We start from the raw sequence: 20,130 nt of genomic DNA, 5'->3' as shown, positions 1-20,130 counted from the left end.
TGGGGAGGGGGGGCAGGTGCTCTTTAAATGCTCTTCTTCACTTTGAAAATTACACCGCAGATAATGAACGAGCCCAGCCGAATCGTCGAGCCCGTTGTGTTTTGTTTTTTATCAAGAGCGAGTTGGCTCCTTGGAAGAACGTGCGAACCGCGCGGGGGGAGGGAGGGATGAGAGGTTGGGGGGGGGCTATCGAGATGCCCACGAACGATGGCGAGCAGTTTGACACTTTTTGTCGAAGGAGGAATCGAAAGGGAATTCTGTCGCTCAGCTCAAGTGCATCCCCGCCGTCTTATTAGTGCAGAACGACGACGACAATTCCTCAAACTCAAAAGAGGGGGGGGAGGGAACGTCCACCCCAACTCGAACGGGACAACCTTTAAGTGACCTCTCAGTGTGGTGCAAAAGCAACCTTTTCAAAAGCAGAGGTCAAGGTGCAGCCCTGCAAGTGCTCGCTCACGCCAAGGCTGGCGAAAAGGGGCCTCAGAGAACCCCCTCGCACCGGCCGTCTCCGCCGAGCCCCCCCCCACCCCACCAGGGAGTAGTTGGCCTACTCTTCCACGCTGCCAGACGGTCTTGCAAAACGTTAAGGACCACCCACATTTTACCCCTCCATCGAGGACCTGCCTGCCTGCCGACCGGCCGACCGACCGACTGGTGAAACCCATTAGTTACCGCTGGGTCAACCGGGCGGTTTTGGAGGGTCTGGGGATTTAAGAAACTCGCCCCCCCCCCTCCCCAACTCCGTTAACGAGCGGGCCAACCCTAATCGCACTGCCATATAGAACGGAAGACAGGGAACTCCTCTACTTACTATCATTCGACTTACGAACTTTTAGAGAGTTCGAACAAACTTGCCCGTATGTCCAGTCGCCTGTTCGGACCGACATTCGTAAGTTCAACCTCCACGCGCAATAGATGGCGGCGGCGGTGGCATCTACGCCTGCGGAACGTAAGGATCCAGTGGCATCTACATCTACAGGAGATTATACTAATTTTAAAGCCATTCCCCGTGTTTAGTGTACACGCCGTACAATGTGTTGGGAATCGACAGGAGTAAAGTTGGACTTACGATTAAAATCGACTGACAGACAGACCTCTGGAACCTAACTTGTTCGTAAGTAGAAGAGTCCCTGTATCAGCTTTGGGTGGGTGGAGTGGGGGGTAGGGTGAATCAACACTGTCAACAAAATCCAACCGATGAACGCAAACAAAAACACTCCACAGGTGGCACTGTGGACTCGTGCGAGACAACAAATTAAAATAAAAACTACTATTGCATCACTGGTCAACAATGTTAACAACAACAATTGGTTAAATGCTAGTTAGTTTTTCCCTCGAAAGAAATTATACTTTTTATTTTGAATTAAATAATTAATAATAATAATATGAAAAAGGTATATATATGGTTTTTTTAAATGTGCACACTTTAAATTCCAAAAACAACCGTGCTAACTTTAAGTGGTTGTTCTTTGTCGAACGCAACCGTTGTATATTTTGGCGGGGGGAATAAAACAGTCACTGCAGCCGCTGACGGTTACAATCCGTGCAACGAAACGCGGAAAACGGGGTCGGTAAGCGCTTTAGCTCGTCTCCTTACTAAAATAAATGTAATCTCGCTCGCTCGCCGCAACATTTTCCCACGAGATCGACCGACTTGTAAACTCGCGATTACGTTTAAGCACTTTTCACTTAAAATTTTTGCTGTGTTGTCGTCGTTTTTTTTTTACAAACATTCTCAAAATACCCACGCGCGCACGCTCCCTCTCTCTCTCGAAGAATAAGTCGACAAAAAAATGTACAGCTTCGACTGCATGCATTTCACGCGGGGTACAAAATGATCACCCAAAGTTCCGTACGAAGAGAATACCATAATGGCGTTTTTTTTTTCTTTTTTCGCAAAAAACAAAACTGCTTCGGGAAAAACAAATAAAACTCGGTGCGGGGTGACGACTTAGCAAACGTCACACCGCCCCCCCCCAAATGTCCTCCTCTCGTTCACGACCGTTAAGTGGCGGGGTGGGACTGCGGTTTTCGGTCAGCCTGCAAAATACAAAAACAAAACCTCTCCCCTCGACAGGGCCGTCGCGCGGCGAATTTAAAAAACCACTTCAACAGCACTTCTTGTTGCTATGTAAACTGTGGCATCTCTGCCGCCACACCACCGCACACCCCCCCCCACCGGGGTCGCCGGATTGTTGCAAAAGGGGAGGCGACGTTTGTGTCGCGCGTCTCGACGCGCCCGCCGCTCTCCCCCCCCCCACCACCGCCTCTTCTCCTCCTGGTCAAAAGTGAAGCGATGGTCGACTCCGGGGAGGGGGGCACGGCGCGCTCGGCAAATTTTAGGACGACGACGCTTTTTTTCGCTTACTAACGCGGCAGAACTTGCTAAGGCAACGGCATTGGAGTGACGGAGTTCCGTCTGCAGAGTGGAAACGAGGAGTCTGTCGAAAGGAAAAACGTGCGTGGCCGACGACGATCAGGGAACACACGACCGCGGGTCACGTGACCTCTGCGAGTGAAATTATTGGACGTCCCCCGCAACCCCCCCCAACCAAGAGGATCATCGGAGGTGAAAATTCATCCAGATTTGGGAAACTAAACTATTTCACAATATCAAATGGTTCGGCGACAGGACTTAACTTCAAGCCGGATAAGTGACCTGGAAATCGTGTCCGCACCCGGCACGCCACGTCCAGGACACCTCTCGTTCGGGCCATGGCGACTGTACGGTTCCCCATCTTGAGACCTACTCCGGTCGGCCAGCAACCGGCAAAATATTCAGCGAGTAATTCAATCCCCGTGCGGCAACCACTGCCAAGAGACGCGTGCCGTTAAACTCCCCCCCAAACGGACCGCCGCGGTCTTAACTCGGCGGCTAAAATCAACACCAACCCCTCCGACGTCGACATCTCGACGTCATCTCTCGGCAAATCGCGGCGGCCGGCTGGCCTCTTGCATGAAGGGTGATGCTGGCAGGCGGCTGTGTAGCCACATCGGCCGCGGAAGGTGTCGAGGAGGATGGAGGAGGATGGAGGAGGATGGAGTCGACGCGTCTCTCTCCCCGTGGCGCTCCTGACGAGGTAAGGGCTCAGCGGAGGGCCCCTTCCGTCAGTCCGACGAGTCGACGTTTTCCGACGACGGCGCGTACTTGAGCCGGAACGTGCCTGTTGGGAAGATGGCAACGGAAAAACGGCGGAGAGAAGCGGTGAAGTCAAGCATCAAGGACCCAGGATGGCTCAAAGTTTCTGAGCTCGGGGGCTGCCACTGCTGACTGAGATCCTGGGCTCGAATCCAGGTGGTCGCCTGCGATTTTAAAATTGGCTATTTTTAAATCCTTTATATTAAGTTCGCTTGCGTGCTTGCTTGCTTGCTTACGACCGTGCAAATCTTTCGGTCGTTTTTTAACCCACTTCCCGTGATCCAATCGAGCTGACATTTTCCACACAGACTCGTTGTGCCAGATAATTAATGTTCGTGAAAAAAAATTCCCAAAATTTTACACTTTTTAGTCCAAAAAAAATTATTTTACATATATTCAAATAGAACTCATTCTTGGCTTTGGCTGAACGTCAGAGTGTAAGAGCCCAGAGCGTAACTTCTCCACAGGCCGTGGCGGAGTAGCGCAGTTGGTAGCGCCCTCGCTTCCCATGCCAAAGGTCGCGGGATCGATCCCTGCGTCCTCCACAGGCGAATATATTTTTAAATCCTCTATATTAAGTTCGCTGCCACACATATAAAGGATTTATAGTAAAAAACTTTGTTTTTACGGGTTATACTTATTTGTTGTCATTATCACTGTTGGCTACGTACGGTGCGAAATACGTCGCTAAATACATCCAACGTACGTACAAAGAGACCCGTAGACTCACGCGGAGACTAACGGGGCAACTCGCAAAGAGCTTCAGCTCGGCGCTACCCAGCAGCGTTCAACGCCGCTTGGCTTCCGAGATCAATTGAGACCGGGCACTTCGGATCGCGTAGACGTGGGTGTCAGAGTGATTCCTTGCTTGAATTTTAATGAGCAGGAAATGAGTGGAAGTTGCACATTCCTACAGCGGGGGGGGGGGGGGGAGGGGGGGGGGGGAAGTCTAACCATTGCTGTCTTCCACAAAGTGGAACTCAATTTATAACCCCACACGCCATCCCAAGGAGGATTCGAGCTCGCAACCTTCCGCTTGCTGTACTGCAGAGCCACGGCGGGCTGTTATCACAGCACCCAACGATGACAACAACGACAACAAACCATGCCCTACGCATCGCAAATGCATCGTGTCCTCCCTCCCGCCTGCTCGCCCGCCCGCACGCTCATATATTTGGAGTTTGCATGTTCTCCCCGTGGTGGCATGGTTTTTTTTCCGGGTCCGCCGGCTTTTTCCCTCCACATTAAAATTAATTAGATTTTGGTGTTATAAATGTCCAAATGATGGGCCAGTTTGTTGAGCTGCAATAATTTGTGGTCAGGTCGCTTCTGAAAAATAAGTTCATACCTCGGTGGGGCTTTGCCTGTTAGGATGGGGATGGCTTCGTTTAAATTGTATGTGTTTGGGTGATTTGTTGACCTTTCTAATGCTTTGCACTCCTATCGTTTATTTCTATTGTTTGTTGTTGTAACGTTCTTACCTGCCCCTGTGAAAAAAAGCTTCATAGCTCATCGGATTCCTCCAGTATCAATATTCTGATTATACAACAAGAAAACGACAGCCCGCACCTTGCTGGTTGGTATCCATCGTGGGGTGCTTGCACTCGCTGGCGCGGTGACCGCACGCCCCGCAGTTGTAGCACGACAGCGTCGGCAGCCCGCCGTGCCGCCGGGGCCCCACGCTGTACTGGTAGTGCAGCGCCGGCTGCACATGCTGCTGCTGCTGTTGTTGGTGCTGTTGGTGCTGCTGCTGGACAACATGATGCTGGCCGTGGTGGTGTTGGTGGAAGAGGTACGCGTCGGACACCGCGCGCTGGTAAGGCAGCGCCATCCCCGTCAGCGCCCCCAGGGAGCCCGGCTCGTGCCCCGCAAACGGCGCCGGCGATGGAATGTAGAACGCCGCTGCCGCCTGATTCGCGTGGCCGCCCACCGTCGGCTGCTGTGCCATTGGCTGACCGTACGAGCCCTGCTGCTGCTGCTGCGCGTGAGGCTGTTGATGGTGATGCTGCTGCTGCTGCTGGTGCTGTTGCTGCTGGTGTTGCTGCTGCTGGTGTTGCTGCTGCTGCTGGTGCTGCTGGTGTTGCTGTTGCTGGTGCTGCTGCTGCTGGTGCTGCTGCTGCTGGTGCTGCTGTTGCTGCTGCTGGTTTCCGCCGGCGCCCACAAAGCTGCCGTACATCGCACTGCTCATGGGGATGACCGGGAAGCCGATGAACGGCGTCGAGAACGGCTGGAAGTATGGGTAACTTAGCGGCAACCCACGGGTGCCGCCGCAGCCACCGCTGCAACCGCACGAGCTGCAGCTGCTGCAACAGCTCTGCTGGTGTTGGTGGCTCGGAGCTCCCAAGCCGGTGCCGTTCAGCTCCGCCTCCGATCCGCCACCGCCGTTGTAGACGGGCGCGAGCAGAACGCCGCCACCGCTGCCGGCGCCGGCACCGTGCGCCGGGAAGGCGCCCCGCGTCGTGCAGTACCCGCCGGCGAGCACCCCACCCGGCATCACTGCCGGCGCTTCCAACGTCGGGGGTTTGGCGCCGGCGAGCGAGTGCTTGCCGCTCGGAGGGAAGGCGTCCGATTCCACGGCGTAGAGATGCAGCGGGGGCACTTGCTGCGGCGCGTGCTGCTGCTGCTGCTGAGTCGCTGGCGCCGGATGCTCGTGAAGCGACGTCTTGCCGTGCTGCTGCTGTTGGTGCTGCGGGTGCCCGCCGCCGGTGAATATGTACGGGCTGCCCGGCCCACCGCTGTCGTCCTGCCGCGACACCTGCACCGGCACCGGCTGCGGCAGGAGCCTCGACATCTCCGGCGACTCCATGCTGCTCCGGCTGCTGTTGCTGCTGCTGCTGTTGCTGCTGTTGCTGCTGTTGCTGCTGCTGCTGCCACCGCTGCTGCCGAAGGCGGTGACGGTTGCTTTCCCGCGCGACGCGAAACCCGAGGGCAGCGCCGGCGAGCCGAGGTGCACGAGCGGCGAGGCGGAAATGAAGCGCCCTCCGCCGCCACCGCCGCCCAACCGGATCTCGCCGGTCCCGTGGGCTGGGCCGTCGGCGCCGGGCAGCTCCGGCGGGAGGGGCAGGCCACCGGCGTTCTCTTTCCGCCTGCCGACGGCGTGCGCCGAGCTCGGGTGCGATCCCAGGTGCGACGAGGAGAGGGACGACGGGCACGCCGAGTAGGGGGTCGAGTGGGGCGCCGAGTGGGGCACCAGCAGCGGTGGATGGACGGAAGGGTTCTGCACGGGCGTCACCTGAGAGCGGTGAGGGGGGGAGGCGGGTTCGGGTGAAACGGTCGAATGACGAGGGACACCGATTCCGACCGGGGGAAGTTAAAAACCTCTCCAGGGGTGGGCGACTGCGGTCATCCAGAACTAGACCGTACAACGGGTGATGACGCAAAGGCCCGATCCACAAACACGAGGGAGAGACATCGGCGGCGATGCATTGCGCTGCTCCCAACGCAGTAAACTGACACTGTAGTCGTTGCTCCGCATCTGCATGTTTTGCCACAAGTATGTGTGGTAAATGCAGACTTGAGGCCTTGCAAAAGGTATACCTAGTTGGTGTTTCATTGCCAGAAAGGGCAAAAACGATTCTTATTTTGTTTCATCACTTTGGATGCTGGCAAAAACGTCCCATAGATACAAACGGAGGGTGAGCGAGCGAGCGCGCGTGACGAACGTACACCCCCCGCTCTCACCTGCGCGGTCGGCCTCATGATGCAAATGGCCTGGTTGATGGGGTGCGACGGGAAGGTCGGCGGCTTCTCCTTCGCGGAGCCGTCGCGCGCGCCTCTCTCGCCTGCGGAACGGGACACGGGACGCGCCGGTTAGCTCCGCTGCTGTCGCCGCTGCCGGGAGGAGGAAGTTAAGGTCGCCACGTCTCCCGTTGTCCACGCCCCGCTCCCCCACTCTTCCGTAAATCTCAAGGAGCTTAACCATCATCACGCAAACTCCGGTCATCCTCACAGCAGCAGCAGCGGATTTTGGCGAACCGTCGAACAAAGACGGTCGCTGCATCGCCCCGGCGCTTTCAGATGCGCTTCTGTGGCCGTCCGAAAAGCTCTTTCCTTCCGCTATTAGGAAGCCACTGGAACAAGGCACTTTTGCATCTAAATTGAAAACGAATTTCTTTAGAACTTCTTTGTGTTTAGTTTGTTGTCCTTCCGCCGCACCTCCGATCAGCACGGGTGGCTATGCACGGTGCGAAAGACGTTCAACATGCATGCATACAAATCGTGGGGAGTGGAGCGGTGGTGCCAATGATGTGCGCACCACGCTATGCGACGAACCACGATCTCATCGTGCAGAGTGAGGGAGAAAGTGCTGCAATCTACTGTGTGTGTGTGTAGGTCAGAGGTCACTCGAAGAAGGGGAAGAGGAGCTCTCAGAGGTGGCTCTGTGATATCCGCTTCTGTGCGCCGCTCTCTAACACGAAGGGGGAGGGTCGCGCTGCGATAGAGATCCAAGTGGATTCAAATCTCGATTTAAAGCTTTTGTGACTGCAGGGATTCATATTCTTGGTTCTTTCGGTAAAGTCACGTAGAAGGGAAATAATATAATATAAAACAATACAAATTCTCACTTTTTTCTAATTTTCTTGCTGTGGATTTCACACCTGATGACGATTGCTTGTGTTGCAGTCGAAACATCGTGATCATTTTTATTGTTTCATATTTATATTATTTTATTATTTCCCTTCTACGTGACTTTACCGAAAGAACCAAGAACGTAAATCCAGGTGGATTGTTCGTCCCGTTGTCGACGCGGCGCCGATGGCGCAAATCGCCGTAAGATTTTGGGCAAATCGGCGACGAGAGAAATGCGGCGACGTGGCGAGTGGCCTCACCGCGATCCTTGCTCCGGTGTGCTCGCTCCCGTCCGTCCTGGCTGTGGTCCCTGCTGCCCGGCGACTCCGACCTCTCGGCCGCGTCGTCAGCCCGCCCTACGCACCAATGTACAAAGATCACCCGTGTAGCCTCAGCAGACTGTGTGGGGCAAGTGCTGTTAAGCGAGTAGCCACCTATGAAGGCCGGCGCTCTGGCACACGAGGGGGGTGGGTGGTCAGCACCACGCTCGTCCGCCTGTGTCTCCAGAGTGGCGATGTTTACTACGCAACGCGCCAGGTTACTACTCATTTGAGGCTTCTGGTTTGCCAGGTTCATTGCACAGCGCGCCAACTGCTACACGCACACACGGCAGGTGATTAAATTGGATAGCCGGGGCCTGTTACTAGCGATGACCTGTTAGTATGACCTCGTCCCAAGTGGAGGTCTTTGGCCAAAGGGGCAAAGGCGCAGCCCCGCAATTGCTCCGCTGACGCTGCTGCCGGTGGAAGGAGCCTCCACACGAGGGAGCTCCGGACAGCTCCGCTAGGGGGTATTTGTCCAACTCTTCCACGCTGGGCCAGGGTGTCTCATAAGAGGTCAGAGTACCCACACTTTAACCAAACCGCACGTGATTTGCCGATCGACAAACTATTGGTAAACCCATTTATACTGCTGGGTAGACAGAAGCGGTGGGGGAGGGGGGAGATTTACAAAAACCTTGCCCCGTTGTTTCAACTGCAGCGCCGGGAGATCAAATTAAACCGGCGACCTTTGGACAGCAACTCCAGTAAGAATGGTGAAGTATGGTCAAAGAACCCACCAATATCCACACAGACTGGGGGGGGGGGGAGAGAGGCACCTCCTCAACCGGAAGTGAACCGAAACAGGGCCGCACAATCATTCGACAAGAAACGATTCCCGCCTTCACTCGAGTGATTCTAGGGATCACCACGATTCCTGGTCATGGATTCAATTCACGAATGATCTTGGTCTATGACAAGTGATGCTGGTGATGCTGCTGCTTCTTTGTTCTCAGTGGTGCGCACGCGCACGAGTAACTCGTTTCTTTCGAACTGCTTTTTGTATTTCGTTTGTTGTCCCACTCCTGCACGTCCAATTACGTACGGTGCGAAAAAGTTCAACATACACACAACCAAAACAAATAAACACATTTGTAATACTAACACTGTGGCCTTAAACAAATATATGATGCAGTCAACGTTTCGGGCAACGGACCTTCTGCACAGCACATTATCAAGTTGCACGGGATTGTGGGATCTAGTTTGGATGGTTTTGTACAAGATGATGATGATGATGATGGCAAAAGAATAACCGCTTGGGACGTACGGGACGAGTTGATGGAGGGGCTTCGCTGTGCATTGTGGGCAGGGTTGTGCCGGGAATTGTGGGTAGGGCTGTGGTGAGAAGAAGGCACTCTGGTGACGCCGTTGCTCAGTGGGTACGACTCCGAAACGCCGCCAAATTTCTCGGCTCGCTCCCTGGAAAACGACAAGAGAACGGTCATCATCATCGACGACGACATTACATCACACATGTCAGCGATCCAGTGATGGAAAATTCCACATTTCTAGGGCGGGGGTTATTACAGCCACCGCTGACTTCACCACAAATTTTATCGACCCTCCACTCCCCCCTGATTGCGACGATGAACAGAGTCGATCCCCCCGGCCACCCCAGCCAGGATTTGAACTCTCAACCTTCCCGACTGCGAGCCACTCGCTCAAACCGCTGGACGACGCGGGCCACATTCAAGTTAACGCTGGCCCAACGATCTCGTCTTATCTTAACCGTAATTTATACGGCGCCTGACAACGCACAATCACACGCAGACACCCACACACGGGTGTTAAAACCACGGCGACAAACGCAAGCCTACGAAGGGGAACATCTCTTAAAAACTAAACTATTTTTATTTCACCAGGTAAGGTCCACTGAGCTACGTAGCTCTTTTTCAGAAGCAACCTGCCCACAAATGAGAGCTCAACGAAGCGGCTTATCATCGCGTGGAAATTTCTAGCAGCCAAATACTCTAAAACGCACGTTTCTAATTGTGGGAGGGAAAAACCGGAAGATGTGGAGAAAAATCCACGCGACCACGGTGAGAACATGCAAACTCCAAATATACAGGCGTCAAGGTCAGGATCGAACCAACGATCTCCTGTATACCAGGTGAGGTAGTTAACATCTCGCCATCCGTGCAAGTCTTTGACCAGACTCACACAGTTAGACACCTTCCGTCACAAACGATCTGGAACGCTCCCCGTTTCGAGTCAACGTTGGCTCAACGATCTCATCTTATCTCAACTGTATTTATACAGCGCTTCGACCGAGGCGCTTGACAGAGAACGAACAACGGTACACGTGTGAGCGTAATGGTGGAGATGAGGTGAATAGAATTAGATGGAAGTAATGGGGCGAATCTGTGATGCGTGAATTAGGTAAAAGCAACGTCGATGAGAGCACATGATGACGAATGGATTGCATGAATGGGTAATGAGTGGTAGCCATGCAATGAGATGATGAAGAGGGAGCAGGAACGGCGGTGGTGCTTATGAGGGGTGAGATTAAGCGGTTGTGGGGTGAGCTATGGGGAAAAAAAGGTGAGTTTTCAGGGAGGAGCGAAAAGTGGTGAGCGAAGGTGACTGCTTGACGTGGAGGGGACGTTTGTTCCAGTGAAGGGGGAGAGAGAAGAGAGTGAATGCGTGATGGAGTGAGGAGGAGGGAGATGTAGAAGGCGCTTACTTTGCCAGCTGAGTCCTGAGTTTTTTCTTCGCGCCTTCCGTGAGGTTCTCAAACATGTCCACGTCCTCCTCGCTCAGGTTCAGGAACTGCCGACGGACAAGGACGCGCGCGGTCAGCCATCGCGAACAACAAAAACACGCACATCGCAAAACGCGCAATTTACACACAAACACACGCGCGCGTGCGCGAAAGCCACGGCGACGAACGGAAGGCCACGAATGGGGAAGTCTCTTTGAAGCGACTCGGAAAAGATCGGCGCCTTACGTCACAAACGATCCAAAAACGCGCCCGCTTCCCGTCGGATCTCGGACACGAAAGCCAAGCAGGGTTGGAGACCGGACAGCGCTGGGTGGGTGTGGGGTGACCTCACCGTGCATCACAACATGCCGCTTCGGGGCTACTGTGAGAGCAGAGGGCAGTGCCGCTTCATTCACTGTTGTTGCCATACTACGCTCCCACGTCGACACTCACCGCCCTTCGCCGCCCTTCGTCGATCGGAGCGGCGACAAAGCACGGCCAAGTAACCCCGCCCAAGACCCACGCAGCGTGGGGAGGCCCCTCATCCAGCAGTTGATTTACAAAGCAGGGCCGTGCGCGTGCACGGATATATGTCAATTGGCACGCTACATTTCGGTGACTAGGGGCGGACAAAACGGCACCAATTCATACGAACAAAAAGAAAAACGGAGCTACAAAGTAAATCGGATAAAACAAGACGGGGACGAGAATTGATTCTTGAATCGTGCCGTGACCCCGGGTCCCTGACCATCCATGGCATGGATGCGGGGATTGAACTGTGGGCGAGCCTTCTCCGCGTACGGCCGTGGCCCACGGCGTTTAATATAAACGTGTTGACCTACCGGCCGTCTCTGACAAAACAGCTTCATAGCTCATCCGGATTTCCTCCAGTGTAAATATTCCGATTCGGAATATAAACACGCCTCCCGTGGACACGCGGCACCGACGGAGGGAAATCGTCGCACGCCGAGTTTGAACGACCCACGAGCGGCGATATCCGCAGAGCGGGAAAACACGCCGACCATTGCCAAGAGATGAAATACCAATCGGTAGAGTCACCACTACTCACTCCAACGCAAGCACCACTGCCAGCAACAAATACCACCGTCACCACCATCAACAGACACCACGACTACCACCAACACTACAAACGCTACTGACACCACCAACACTACCAACAACAAAAACAAAGATCCCCCGCATAGCCTGTAACAGACTGTTGGGCCAAGTGCTGTTCGCGAGCACCTACAAATGCTAACACGACACACAAAGGGGCAGGTGGCCAGCACCACACCCGGCCGCCTTTGTCTCCCTAGTGGCGATGTTTAAACAACGCACCAGGTACTCATTTGAGGCCGAGTCAACCTAGGGGGCGCCCAAGGCCTGTTCAGATAATCATCACCAGTGTTGATGGCCGTGAGCGGAAATCGAACTCGGGTCGCCGGGTTCGTAGTGCAGCGCCGCTGACCGCTGCACTACCGTTGCCCACCAACAACACCGCCAGCGCCACAACCAGTGACAGACACCACCACTGCCGCCACCACCACCAGACCAGACCAACCTGCTCCATACTGAGGTGCTTGAACTCGGGGTAGTACTTGTGCAGTCGGAGCTTCTTGAGCCAGTCGAGGACGCCCACCACCTCCGAACCGTGCGCGCCCGGCGCGGTGTCACCGTGCCGGGAGGTGGGCGACGCGGGCGGCAGGCCGGCCAGCATGAGCTGCGGGCTGCCGCCGCGGCCCACCGACCCGTGGTCCGGCGAGGCCGTGGGGCCGCCCGGGAGGGACCTACGGGAAAAGGAAAAAAAATAAAAAATGCAAGAAAAACAACGAAGGAAAACAAAATCACGCCTGGACTACGCGACGCTCGCAAGCGCCCAGCGCGCGTCCCGTCCCCACGGGCGCTCAGCCGGCGACGACGGCACGGCGTTGCAAACCGCGCGACGGGCTCAAGTGAGCTGCTCGAACCGTGAGCCGCTCACGTCCGGGGTCAGTCACTCTGGGCCCACGTGAAGGAAGCTGGAGCGGAGGATGCATGCGTCAATGTAAATCCTTTTTAGCGCCGTTTTTTTTTGTGTCCTGGTTTTCGGGCAACCCTTTGAGGGGCGGAGCGGTGGCGCAGTGGTTAGCGCACTGCGCCATGAGCCTCGGTGACCTGAGTTTCGATTCCTGTCCGCGGCTAACGGCAGCAGGGATACCTGAACCGGTCCCTCTTGGGCCTTCCCAACATCACAAACCGGCGCCGACCAGCACGGTGAAGTACGGTCAAACAGCACCGACGACACGACACGCCGTGGGGAAGTCCATCATCGAACAGTGAAAACTGACACTGGGCGGAGCGAGCACACACGGCCCGCGTTGGCGAATGAACCGTAGAAAACTATTTGAAGGCTGTAGGTGGCGCTTCCGCACTGTGGATGGCAGCGTACACTTCGCCGGTGTTTAAAAATAAATAAATTCGAGATGTAAAACGCTGACACAAAGGGAACGAGAGAGAATGGTCAACATTGTAAAGCGTCCATAATCATATTTTTTGGGTTAGATCGCGTAAGTATAAAGGCGTCGCAACCCTCCACTACGCGACACCGCCAATCAGTAAAAAATGTGTTGTGGATTCACTTTTCAAACACACCGGTGGGCTGAACAAGTAACTAATTGGCTTTATGTCAACGTGACACATTTTTTTACTGATTGGCCGCGTCGGGTGGTGGAGGGTTGCGACACATTTATGCTGACGCTATCTAACCCAAAAACCTTCATTATGAATAATACCGATCGCGAAAGCCTACGTGTTAAATTGTAAAGCGTGCATTCCGAAAAAACAAAGCGTGTGCCGTTCGCCATGGTTTCGACAGAGGTTGATCCCTTCATTTTTCACAATGACAACTCGCGTGGGGGAAGGGCGGGCGGGCGTAGGGGGAGGAGGGGGAACCGATGCATTCCTAAGGAGGCAGCGGACCAACTCACGGATGACTGGGTGGAGTCGCGCAACCTTAGACAGTTCTGCCGCGTTGCGGTTATGAGAGCGCGCGGGCGTGCGTCGCGGTGCCGAGGAACGAGCAAGCGCGATCAAGAGCGCTCAGATGTGCAGCCGATAAGCAACAAAGGGGTGTGGCTGCCAAAGGACGTCCACCGCTCGCCCGATACTAGACACGGGATCGTCACCGCGAGAGAGATGGCGACGGCTTGGGGAGGAGGCCTCCATCCAGGCAGTGGATTGATGACGACTGAGCCGGGATTGGGGCGGTGGGGCAATGCTGTGTGCCGTGAACCTGACAAACCCTCAGTTAAACTCCTGGCCGTGGGTAACATCAGCGGCAAGTCCTATAACACCCCTCCCCTTCCGCTTCACCATCCCGCACTGACCAGCGTGATGAAGTATGGTCATATTCTTGGTTCTTTCGGTAAAGTCACTAAGAAGGGAAATAATAAAATAATATAAATATAAAGCAAAAAAATATATTTATATTATTTTATTATTTCCCTTCTACGTGACTTTACCAAAAGAACCAAGAATATGAATCCCTGCAGTCACGAAAGCTTTAAATCAGAAGTATGGGCAATTAGCCTCTATAAGTCCCTTATCCAACAGTGGATCCAAGGGGCGGGGGGGGTGGAGGGGTGGGGTGGGTTGGTTGAGAGCGCAAAAATTGCCATTTTGCTGGTATTTACTAGATACAACTTGAATATATTTATATTATTAATGTAGGGCCATATTTTGAAAAGATTGACATTTCGGGGCCACCCCTATTGCCCTGCCACCCTGATTGGGAAATGTCACATGTACACGTGCATACAGGTGTATGTGTGTGTCGAGGGGGAGTGGTCATGTAGCAGTTAGCACGCTACGCTACGAACCCAGCGACCCGAGTTCGATTCCCGCTCACGGCCAACACCACCAGTGACGATTATTTCAACCGATCCTTGGCCTCCCCCTAGGTCGACTCAGCCTCAAATGAGTACCTGGTGCAGGTGTGTAAACATCGTCACTGGGGAGACAAAAGCTGCCCACCCACCCCGTCGTGTACCGTGCCGGCCTCCATAGGTGCTCACTTACAGCACTTTCCCCAACAGTCTGTTAAAGCTACGTGGGGGAACTTTGCCTTTGCACACGACGTCCACGCGCGTCGAATACTCACTTGCACGCATTCACCGTCAACTGCCCGCCACCTAAACGCCGACCAGAGCAAACGAAACAGAAGGGAGGCGATTTAGCTCGGCGAGCGTCCGGCCGCCCGACCGTCGCGTGACATCCGTCCGTGCATGACAACAATAAAGACCGAGGGGGTGGGGGGGTGGGTGGTGGGAGGGGGCACGCCGCTCACGAAAAATGCATTCAAGTCCCCGTCTTGGAAATGACGTCTCACCTCTCGAAGCCGATCCAACCGCCGCCGCCTCTTTAGAAAGGTGAGTGCCGCCGCCCTGCGCCGAGTCTAGCGGAACGGAACGCGCGAACACAAAAGCGAAAAGGGGAAGTCGTGAGCCGCACGCGCCATCGGCATGCGTGGCAGTAACAAAACACAACGACGCGGCATTTGGCCTCGCAGGGGACTTGGGTTGGCGATAACGAGGTGACGTAATTTGCGATGACGAGGTCATGTGACTAGCCGTGACGAGGTCATGCAATTAGCGATGACGAGGTCACGTAATTATCAGCGATGAGGTCGCGTAAGTATCGCTAAAGGGGTCACGTAATTAGCGATAACGTGGTTGTGTAATTAGCGTTGACAAGGTCACGTAATTGGCGATAACGAGGTCAGTTAATTAGCGATTAAGTCGTGTAAGTATAGATAAAGAGGTCACGTAATTAACTAGAACGGGGTTGTGTAATTCGCTGCGCAGGGAGACGGCATTATTGAGCGCTTCTCATTTAATTAGTCTTCAAACGTGCGATTTTCAGACGGGGAAAAAAAGCAGCCGGTATGACCGGCTTCAATAATCACAGCAGCTGCAAATAACGATGCGGCTTACAACCCCACCACGACACTCGTCAAATCGTGGAAATCCGAGCTCGCGTACAAGCGTACTGTGAAAACTGGCGCGGACGTTCGCGGTTATCCCCTCGGGGGCTCACCTTATCTTTACGCAACTTAACCGAGGCGCTTGACAGAGAATTAAGAACGGTACAACAGCGCGCACGTGTGAATTCTAACCGTGGAGATGAGTTCATTAAATAGACGAGAGGAATCTGTAAATTCGGTGAAAGGGAAATTGGCGACGACGAAATTATTCAGTGAATGGGGGTTAATGAGCGATCGGCACGTGATGAGAATGTGAAGAGGGAACGGGGTAACGGTGGTGTTGGTGGTTGTGAGAGGGGGAGCTTAATGGGGTAGCGCGGAGGGGTGAGCTCAGGAACAACGGGCGAGTTTTGAACGAGGAGCGAGGAGCGGAGGCTCGTGAGCGACGCGGAGCGAGGAGGGGAGGGGTTTCTCGTCATCCGTGGCACGGAGCGAGGAGGGGAGGTGGATCCCACACACTCACGGATGCCGCCGCCGCCACGGTGATGGTGGTGAGCCCTGGCGAGAGATCCGCCGTGCAGGAACCCTCGCACGTGCACGCTGCGCAGCACGTGGGCCGGTGCGCTCGCCAGCAGCTGCCTGCGACCCACAGCACGGTGCCCCACACACACGCACACACCGGTCACATCCGGTGTCCGCTCGCTGGGCCGAGTCCGTCTGTGATTGAACCTCTTTGTGGTGCGGTCCCCCATAAGCGTGAAGGATGACGATGGCCTTGGGAGGGGCCTTCACCCAGCAGTAGATTGATCACGGCTGGCTGATGCTAATGATGATGATGATAAAGAGACACAGAATAACCCCGTGCCCATGGAACAGGTGGAATGCCTCGTAACGCGGTAGCGACAGCAGACCCCCCCCCCCCCCCCCCAACTGTCATCGGAGCGCAGCAACCGACGCAATTAAGCCGAGTGACTTCTTAACCTTAATTACAGGCACCGTACCGACGATATAAATAAAATGTATAATTCTGAGAAAGAACGATTCAGAGAGAGATGGAAAACAATTCAGAGAGAGAGAACGATTCAGAGAGAGAAAGAGAATGATTTAGAGAGAGAGAACGATTCAGAGAGAGAACGATTCAGAGAGAGAACGATTCAGAAAGAGAACGATTCAGAGAGAGAACGATTCAGAGAGAGATGGAAAACAATTCAGAGAGAGAGAACGATTCAGAGAGAGAGAGAACGATTCAGAGAGAGAACGATTCAGAGAGAGAACGATTCAGAAAGAGAACGATTCAGAGAGAGATGGAAAACAATTCAGAGAGAGAACGATTCAGAGAGAGAAAGAGAATGATTTAGAGAGAGAGAACGATTCAGAGAGAGAACGATTCAGAGAGAGAACGATTCAGAAAGAGAACGATTCAGAGAGAGAACGATTCAGAGAGATGGAAACAATTCAGAGAGAGAGAACGATTCAGAGAGAGAGAACGATTCAGAGAGAGAACGATTCAGAGAGAGAACGATTCAGAAAGAGAACGATTCAGAGAGAGATGGAAAACAATTCAAGAGAGAGAATGATTTAGAGAGAGAGAACGATTCAGAGAGAGAGAACGATTCAGAGAGAGAAAGAGAATGATTTAGAGAGAGAGAACGATTCAGAGAGAGAACGATTTAGAGAGAGAACGATTCAGAGAGAGAGAGAACGATTCAGAGAGAGAAAGAGAATGATTTAGAGAGCAAGAACGATTCAGAGAGAGAGAACGATTCACAGAGAGAGAGAACGATTCAGAGAGAGAAAGAGAATGATTCAGAGAGAACGATTCAGAGAGAGAGAACGATTCAGAGAGAGCGAGAGAACAATTCAGAGAGCGCGGGAAAACCCGCAGGCAAGCTGGAAGGCGGCCAGAAGCGGCACCGACGATTGCCCAAGCTCTGCGGTCCTCTATTGGCTGAATTCTTGCACCCGGAGAAAAGCCACGGGTGAGAGGGCAGCCGTGGGGGTTGGGGAGGGATGGGAGTTGCCGGTTTAACAATCGAACAAACCGCGCGGAAGAGCAACGGTGAGTAAAGAACTCGTATCCATAACGGGGGGGGTGGGTGGGCGGGGGATTGGGTTAGATCACGTACACATAAATGTGTCGTTAAACAGAGGAGGCGGAACGTCACGGTACACGCGAATTGTAGATGTTGTGGGTTTACTCTCCAACACACCGCTGTGCTGCACTCGTAACTAATCGCCACGTTTTGTTTTACGTGGCAAAACCACGCTAATTGGCTGCGTCGTGTTCGGTGGCGGTTTTAACGACACGTTTAAATTCACGCGGCCCAACCCAAACAAAACCCCCATCATGGGCAAAATTGGTCGCGAAACCCTTACTACTACTACTACGTGTCAAGCGAAATAACGAATTGTTTTACAGCCGCCTCGTCCATCCACCTGCTGGACAAAGTTGTAAAAAAGCGATGTGTGGGAGAGTCGCTATATGCGGCGGGTGGCGTGCGTGCCACTCCCGTGGGGTAATTCCCCATCATCATGACATCAGGCTCAGCTGTTTTGCACGGAGCCACCAGGGAGAGAAAGAGGGTCGTTCCATTACCTCATCTGCCTCTAGACTTGGCTAAAAATAAAAACAGAACAAGTGCCGGCGCACAGTGAGAAGGTTCGACGCGAGGGATGGCCTAAAACCTATTAGACAATATATTTTAACCAAGCAAGGGCCCACTTGAGGTCTATAAAGCTCTTTTTAGAAGCGACCTGACTGCCACAAGTGATAGGCTCGACAAAGTGGCTTATCGTCGCGTGGCCAAATACTCCATAAATGCACGTCGATTGTAAATGTGGAGGACCCAAAGAAAAATCCACACAACCACGCACACTCCAAATATACAGCGGGTGTCAGGGTCGCGATCGACCCCACGACCTCCTGTATACCTGGCAAGGTAGTTAACATCTCCTAGCCACCACGGCGTCCCGCCAAGCAGCCCTTCCTGTTTGTTTACGTACGTACGTAAAAAATGTTTATGCTTTCCCTCAACGTCATCGCAGGTTGCGCTAACGGCGCCGAGTCTTCACGACACGAAGAATCCATCGGGAAACGTCGCAGGACAGCGCGACGACCCTCAGCGTCGCGTTGAGACAACGGGCTCGTTTCGTAAGCGGATATCAAGGAGCAATCTCTCAGAGCGCCACCCCCCCACCCCACCTTCGAGTGACCCCTCTGGTCTTACTATACACCACACGAAACACTACACTACTATACACTACACATTGGGCTCTATAGAGGCCGGTCGTTAAGCGATTAGTCGTTAACAGGCGTGGTTGTTACGAGGGTTTCTACTGTATTTTAATTCAACAACAAAGATTTGAATGCGCATTCAACAGCCGGGAAAGTAGAGCTCAGGTACGCATTGCGGCCCACAGTTTACTTTCTAAATGACCGCCCACACCCTCTGGGTCAACGACCGAGAAAATATTCCCAAACCCGGCCCACCACATCCAGTATGCCTCTCGCTATTGGCCGTGGCTACTAGTCAAGAGCCGCCGACTCCAGTCTACCTGCGACACCGGAAAAAAATATTCGGTGAGAAAATTAACCCTGTCGTGGTGGAGCTCGATGACAGCCACTCACCTCATCGCCGCCTCCACGTCCACTGGCCTTTTCTCGCCGTGCGCCGGAGGCGAGTGGAACACCATCGCTCTGCCACCGCCGCCGCCACCACCGCCCTTCTCCGTCGGCAGCGGTGATCCAGTTGGCGACCGTGTCGGCAGGCAGCGTTGCCGGTCCGTCACGTCGTCCCGCGTCCTCCCGTGCGCGTGTCGCCCGGGCGAAACGATCCGGCCCAGCGGGGCCCACTCGGCCCGCTCCGCCCGCTCCTCCACGCCGTTGGGCCGCCCGTCGTAGCTCGCCGCTGGCGCCACCGACGAGCCGTGCCGCTCATCCCGGCTCCGGGGCCGCGCGTGCCGCCCGCCCCCTCCGCCCGCCGCCGCCGAGGGTGTGTTGGCACGCTCCGCCTGCTTGTCGCGCGAGTTGCTCCGCGTGCGCGGGGTCGGAGGTCGCGCAGCCGCCCCCACGCTCGTCGTCGTCCTCACGTCGCGCCCCGCCGACGGGTGGGGCCTCGTCGGGGACGAGCGGGGCCCGAAGACCGAGTGATCGTGATTCCGCGTCGGCGACGGGGCCGATGGGCCGGGGCTTGGGCACGGGGACCGCGGAGGAAGGGACCTCTCGGCCGACGGGGTGGGCCTCTCCGTCGAGGAGTCGGTGCGGTGGGTGGAGAATGCCGTCGCCCCCCGGGCCGGCGGGGGTGGGAAGAGCCTCTCCAGGTGGTCGTTGGGGAAGATTTGAGGGAGCTGAAACAAAAACGAGGTTTAGAGGCATCAGACGGATTTGTTGAGCAGCTCAATCTATTAATTGTGTGCTAAACGGGGGGAATTCTCGAAGCTG

General features: G+C 54.5%; 1 protein-coding gene across 1 annotated transcript in view; it reads right to left on the bottom strand.

Moving 5' to 3' along the window:
* LOC133355773 (zinc finger CCHC domain-containing protein 14-like) overlaps window positions 1-20,130 on the bottom strand; it is a 50,023-nt gene continuing 29,893 nt past the window's right edge. The window contains exons 5-15 of the mRNA XM_061573115.1: window positions 19,318-20,036; window positions 16,213-16,328; window positions 15,096-15,161; window positions 14,868-14,898; window positions 12,291-12,516; window positions 10,712-10,797; window positions 9,296-9,447; window positions 7,969-8,064; window positions 6,821-6,921; window positions 4,709-6,371; window positions 1-3,164 (exon numbers count right to left, since the gene is read on the bottom strand). Coding sequence (XP_061429099.1) covers window positions 3,109-3,164; window positions 4,709-6,371; window positions 6,821-6,921; window positions 7,969-8,064; window positions 9,296-9,447; window positions 10,712-10,797; window positions 12,291-12,516; window positions 14,868-14,898; window positions 15,096-15,161; window positions 16,213-16,328; window positions 19,318-20,036 — 3,312 coding nt within the window. The 3' untranslated portion in view covers window positions 1-3,108. The remainder of the gene's footprint in view (window positions 3,165-4,708; window positions 6,372-6,820; window positions 6,922-7,968; window positions 8,065-9,295; window positions 9,448-10,711; window positions 10,798-12,290; window positions 12,517-14,867; window positions 14,899-15,095; window positions 15,162-16,212; window positions 16,329-19,317; window positions 20,037-20,130) is intronic.

Source organism: Lethenteron reissneri, chromosome 52 (assembly GCF_015708825.2).
Source record: "Lethenteron reissneri isolate LAM-NWPU_2019-01 chromosome 52, ASM1570882v1, whole genome shotgun sequence".
Classification (NCBI taxonomy): Eukaryota; Metazoa; Chordata; class Hyperoartia; order Petromyzontiformes; family Petromyzontidae; genus Lethenteron; species Lethenteron reissneri.
The sequence above is the reverse complement of the archived record's forward strand: the minus strand, read 5'-3'. Positions and strand labels throughout refer to the sequence as shown.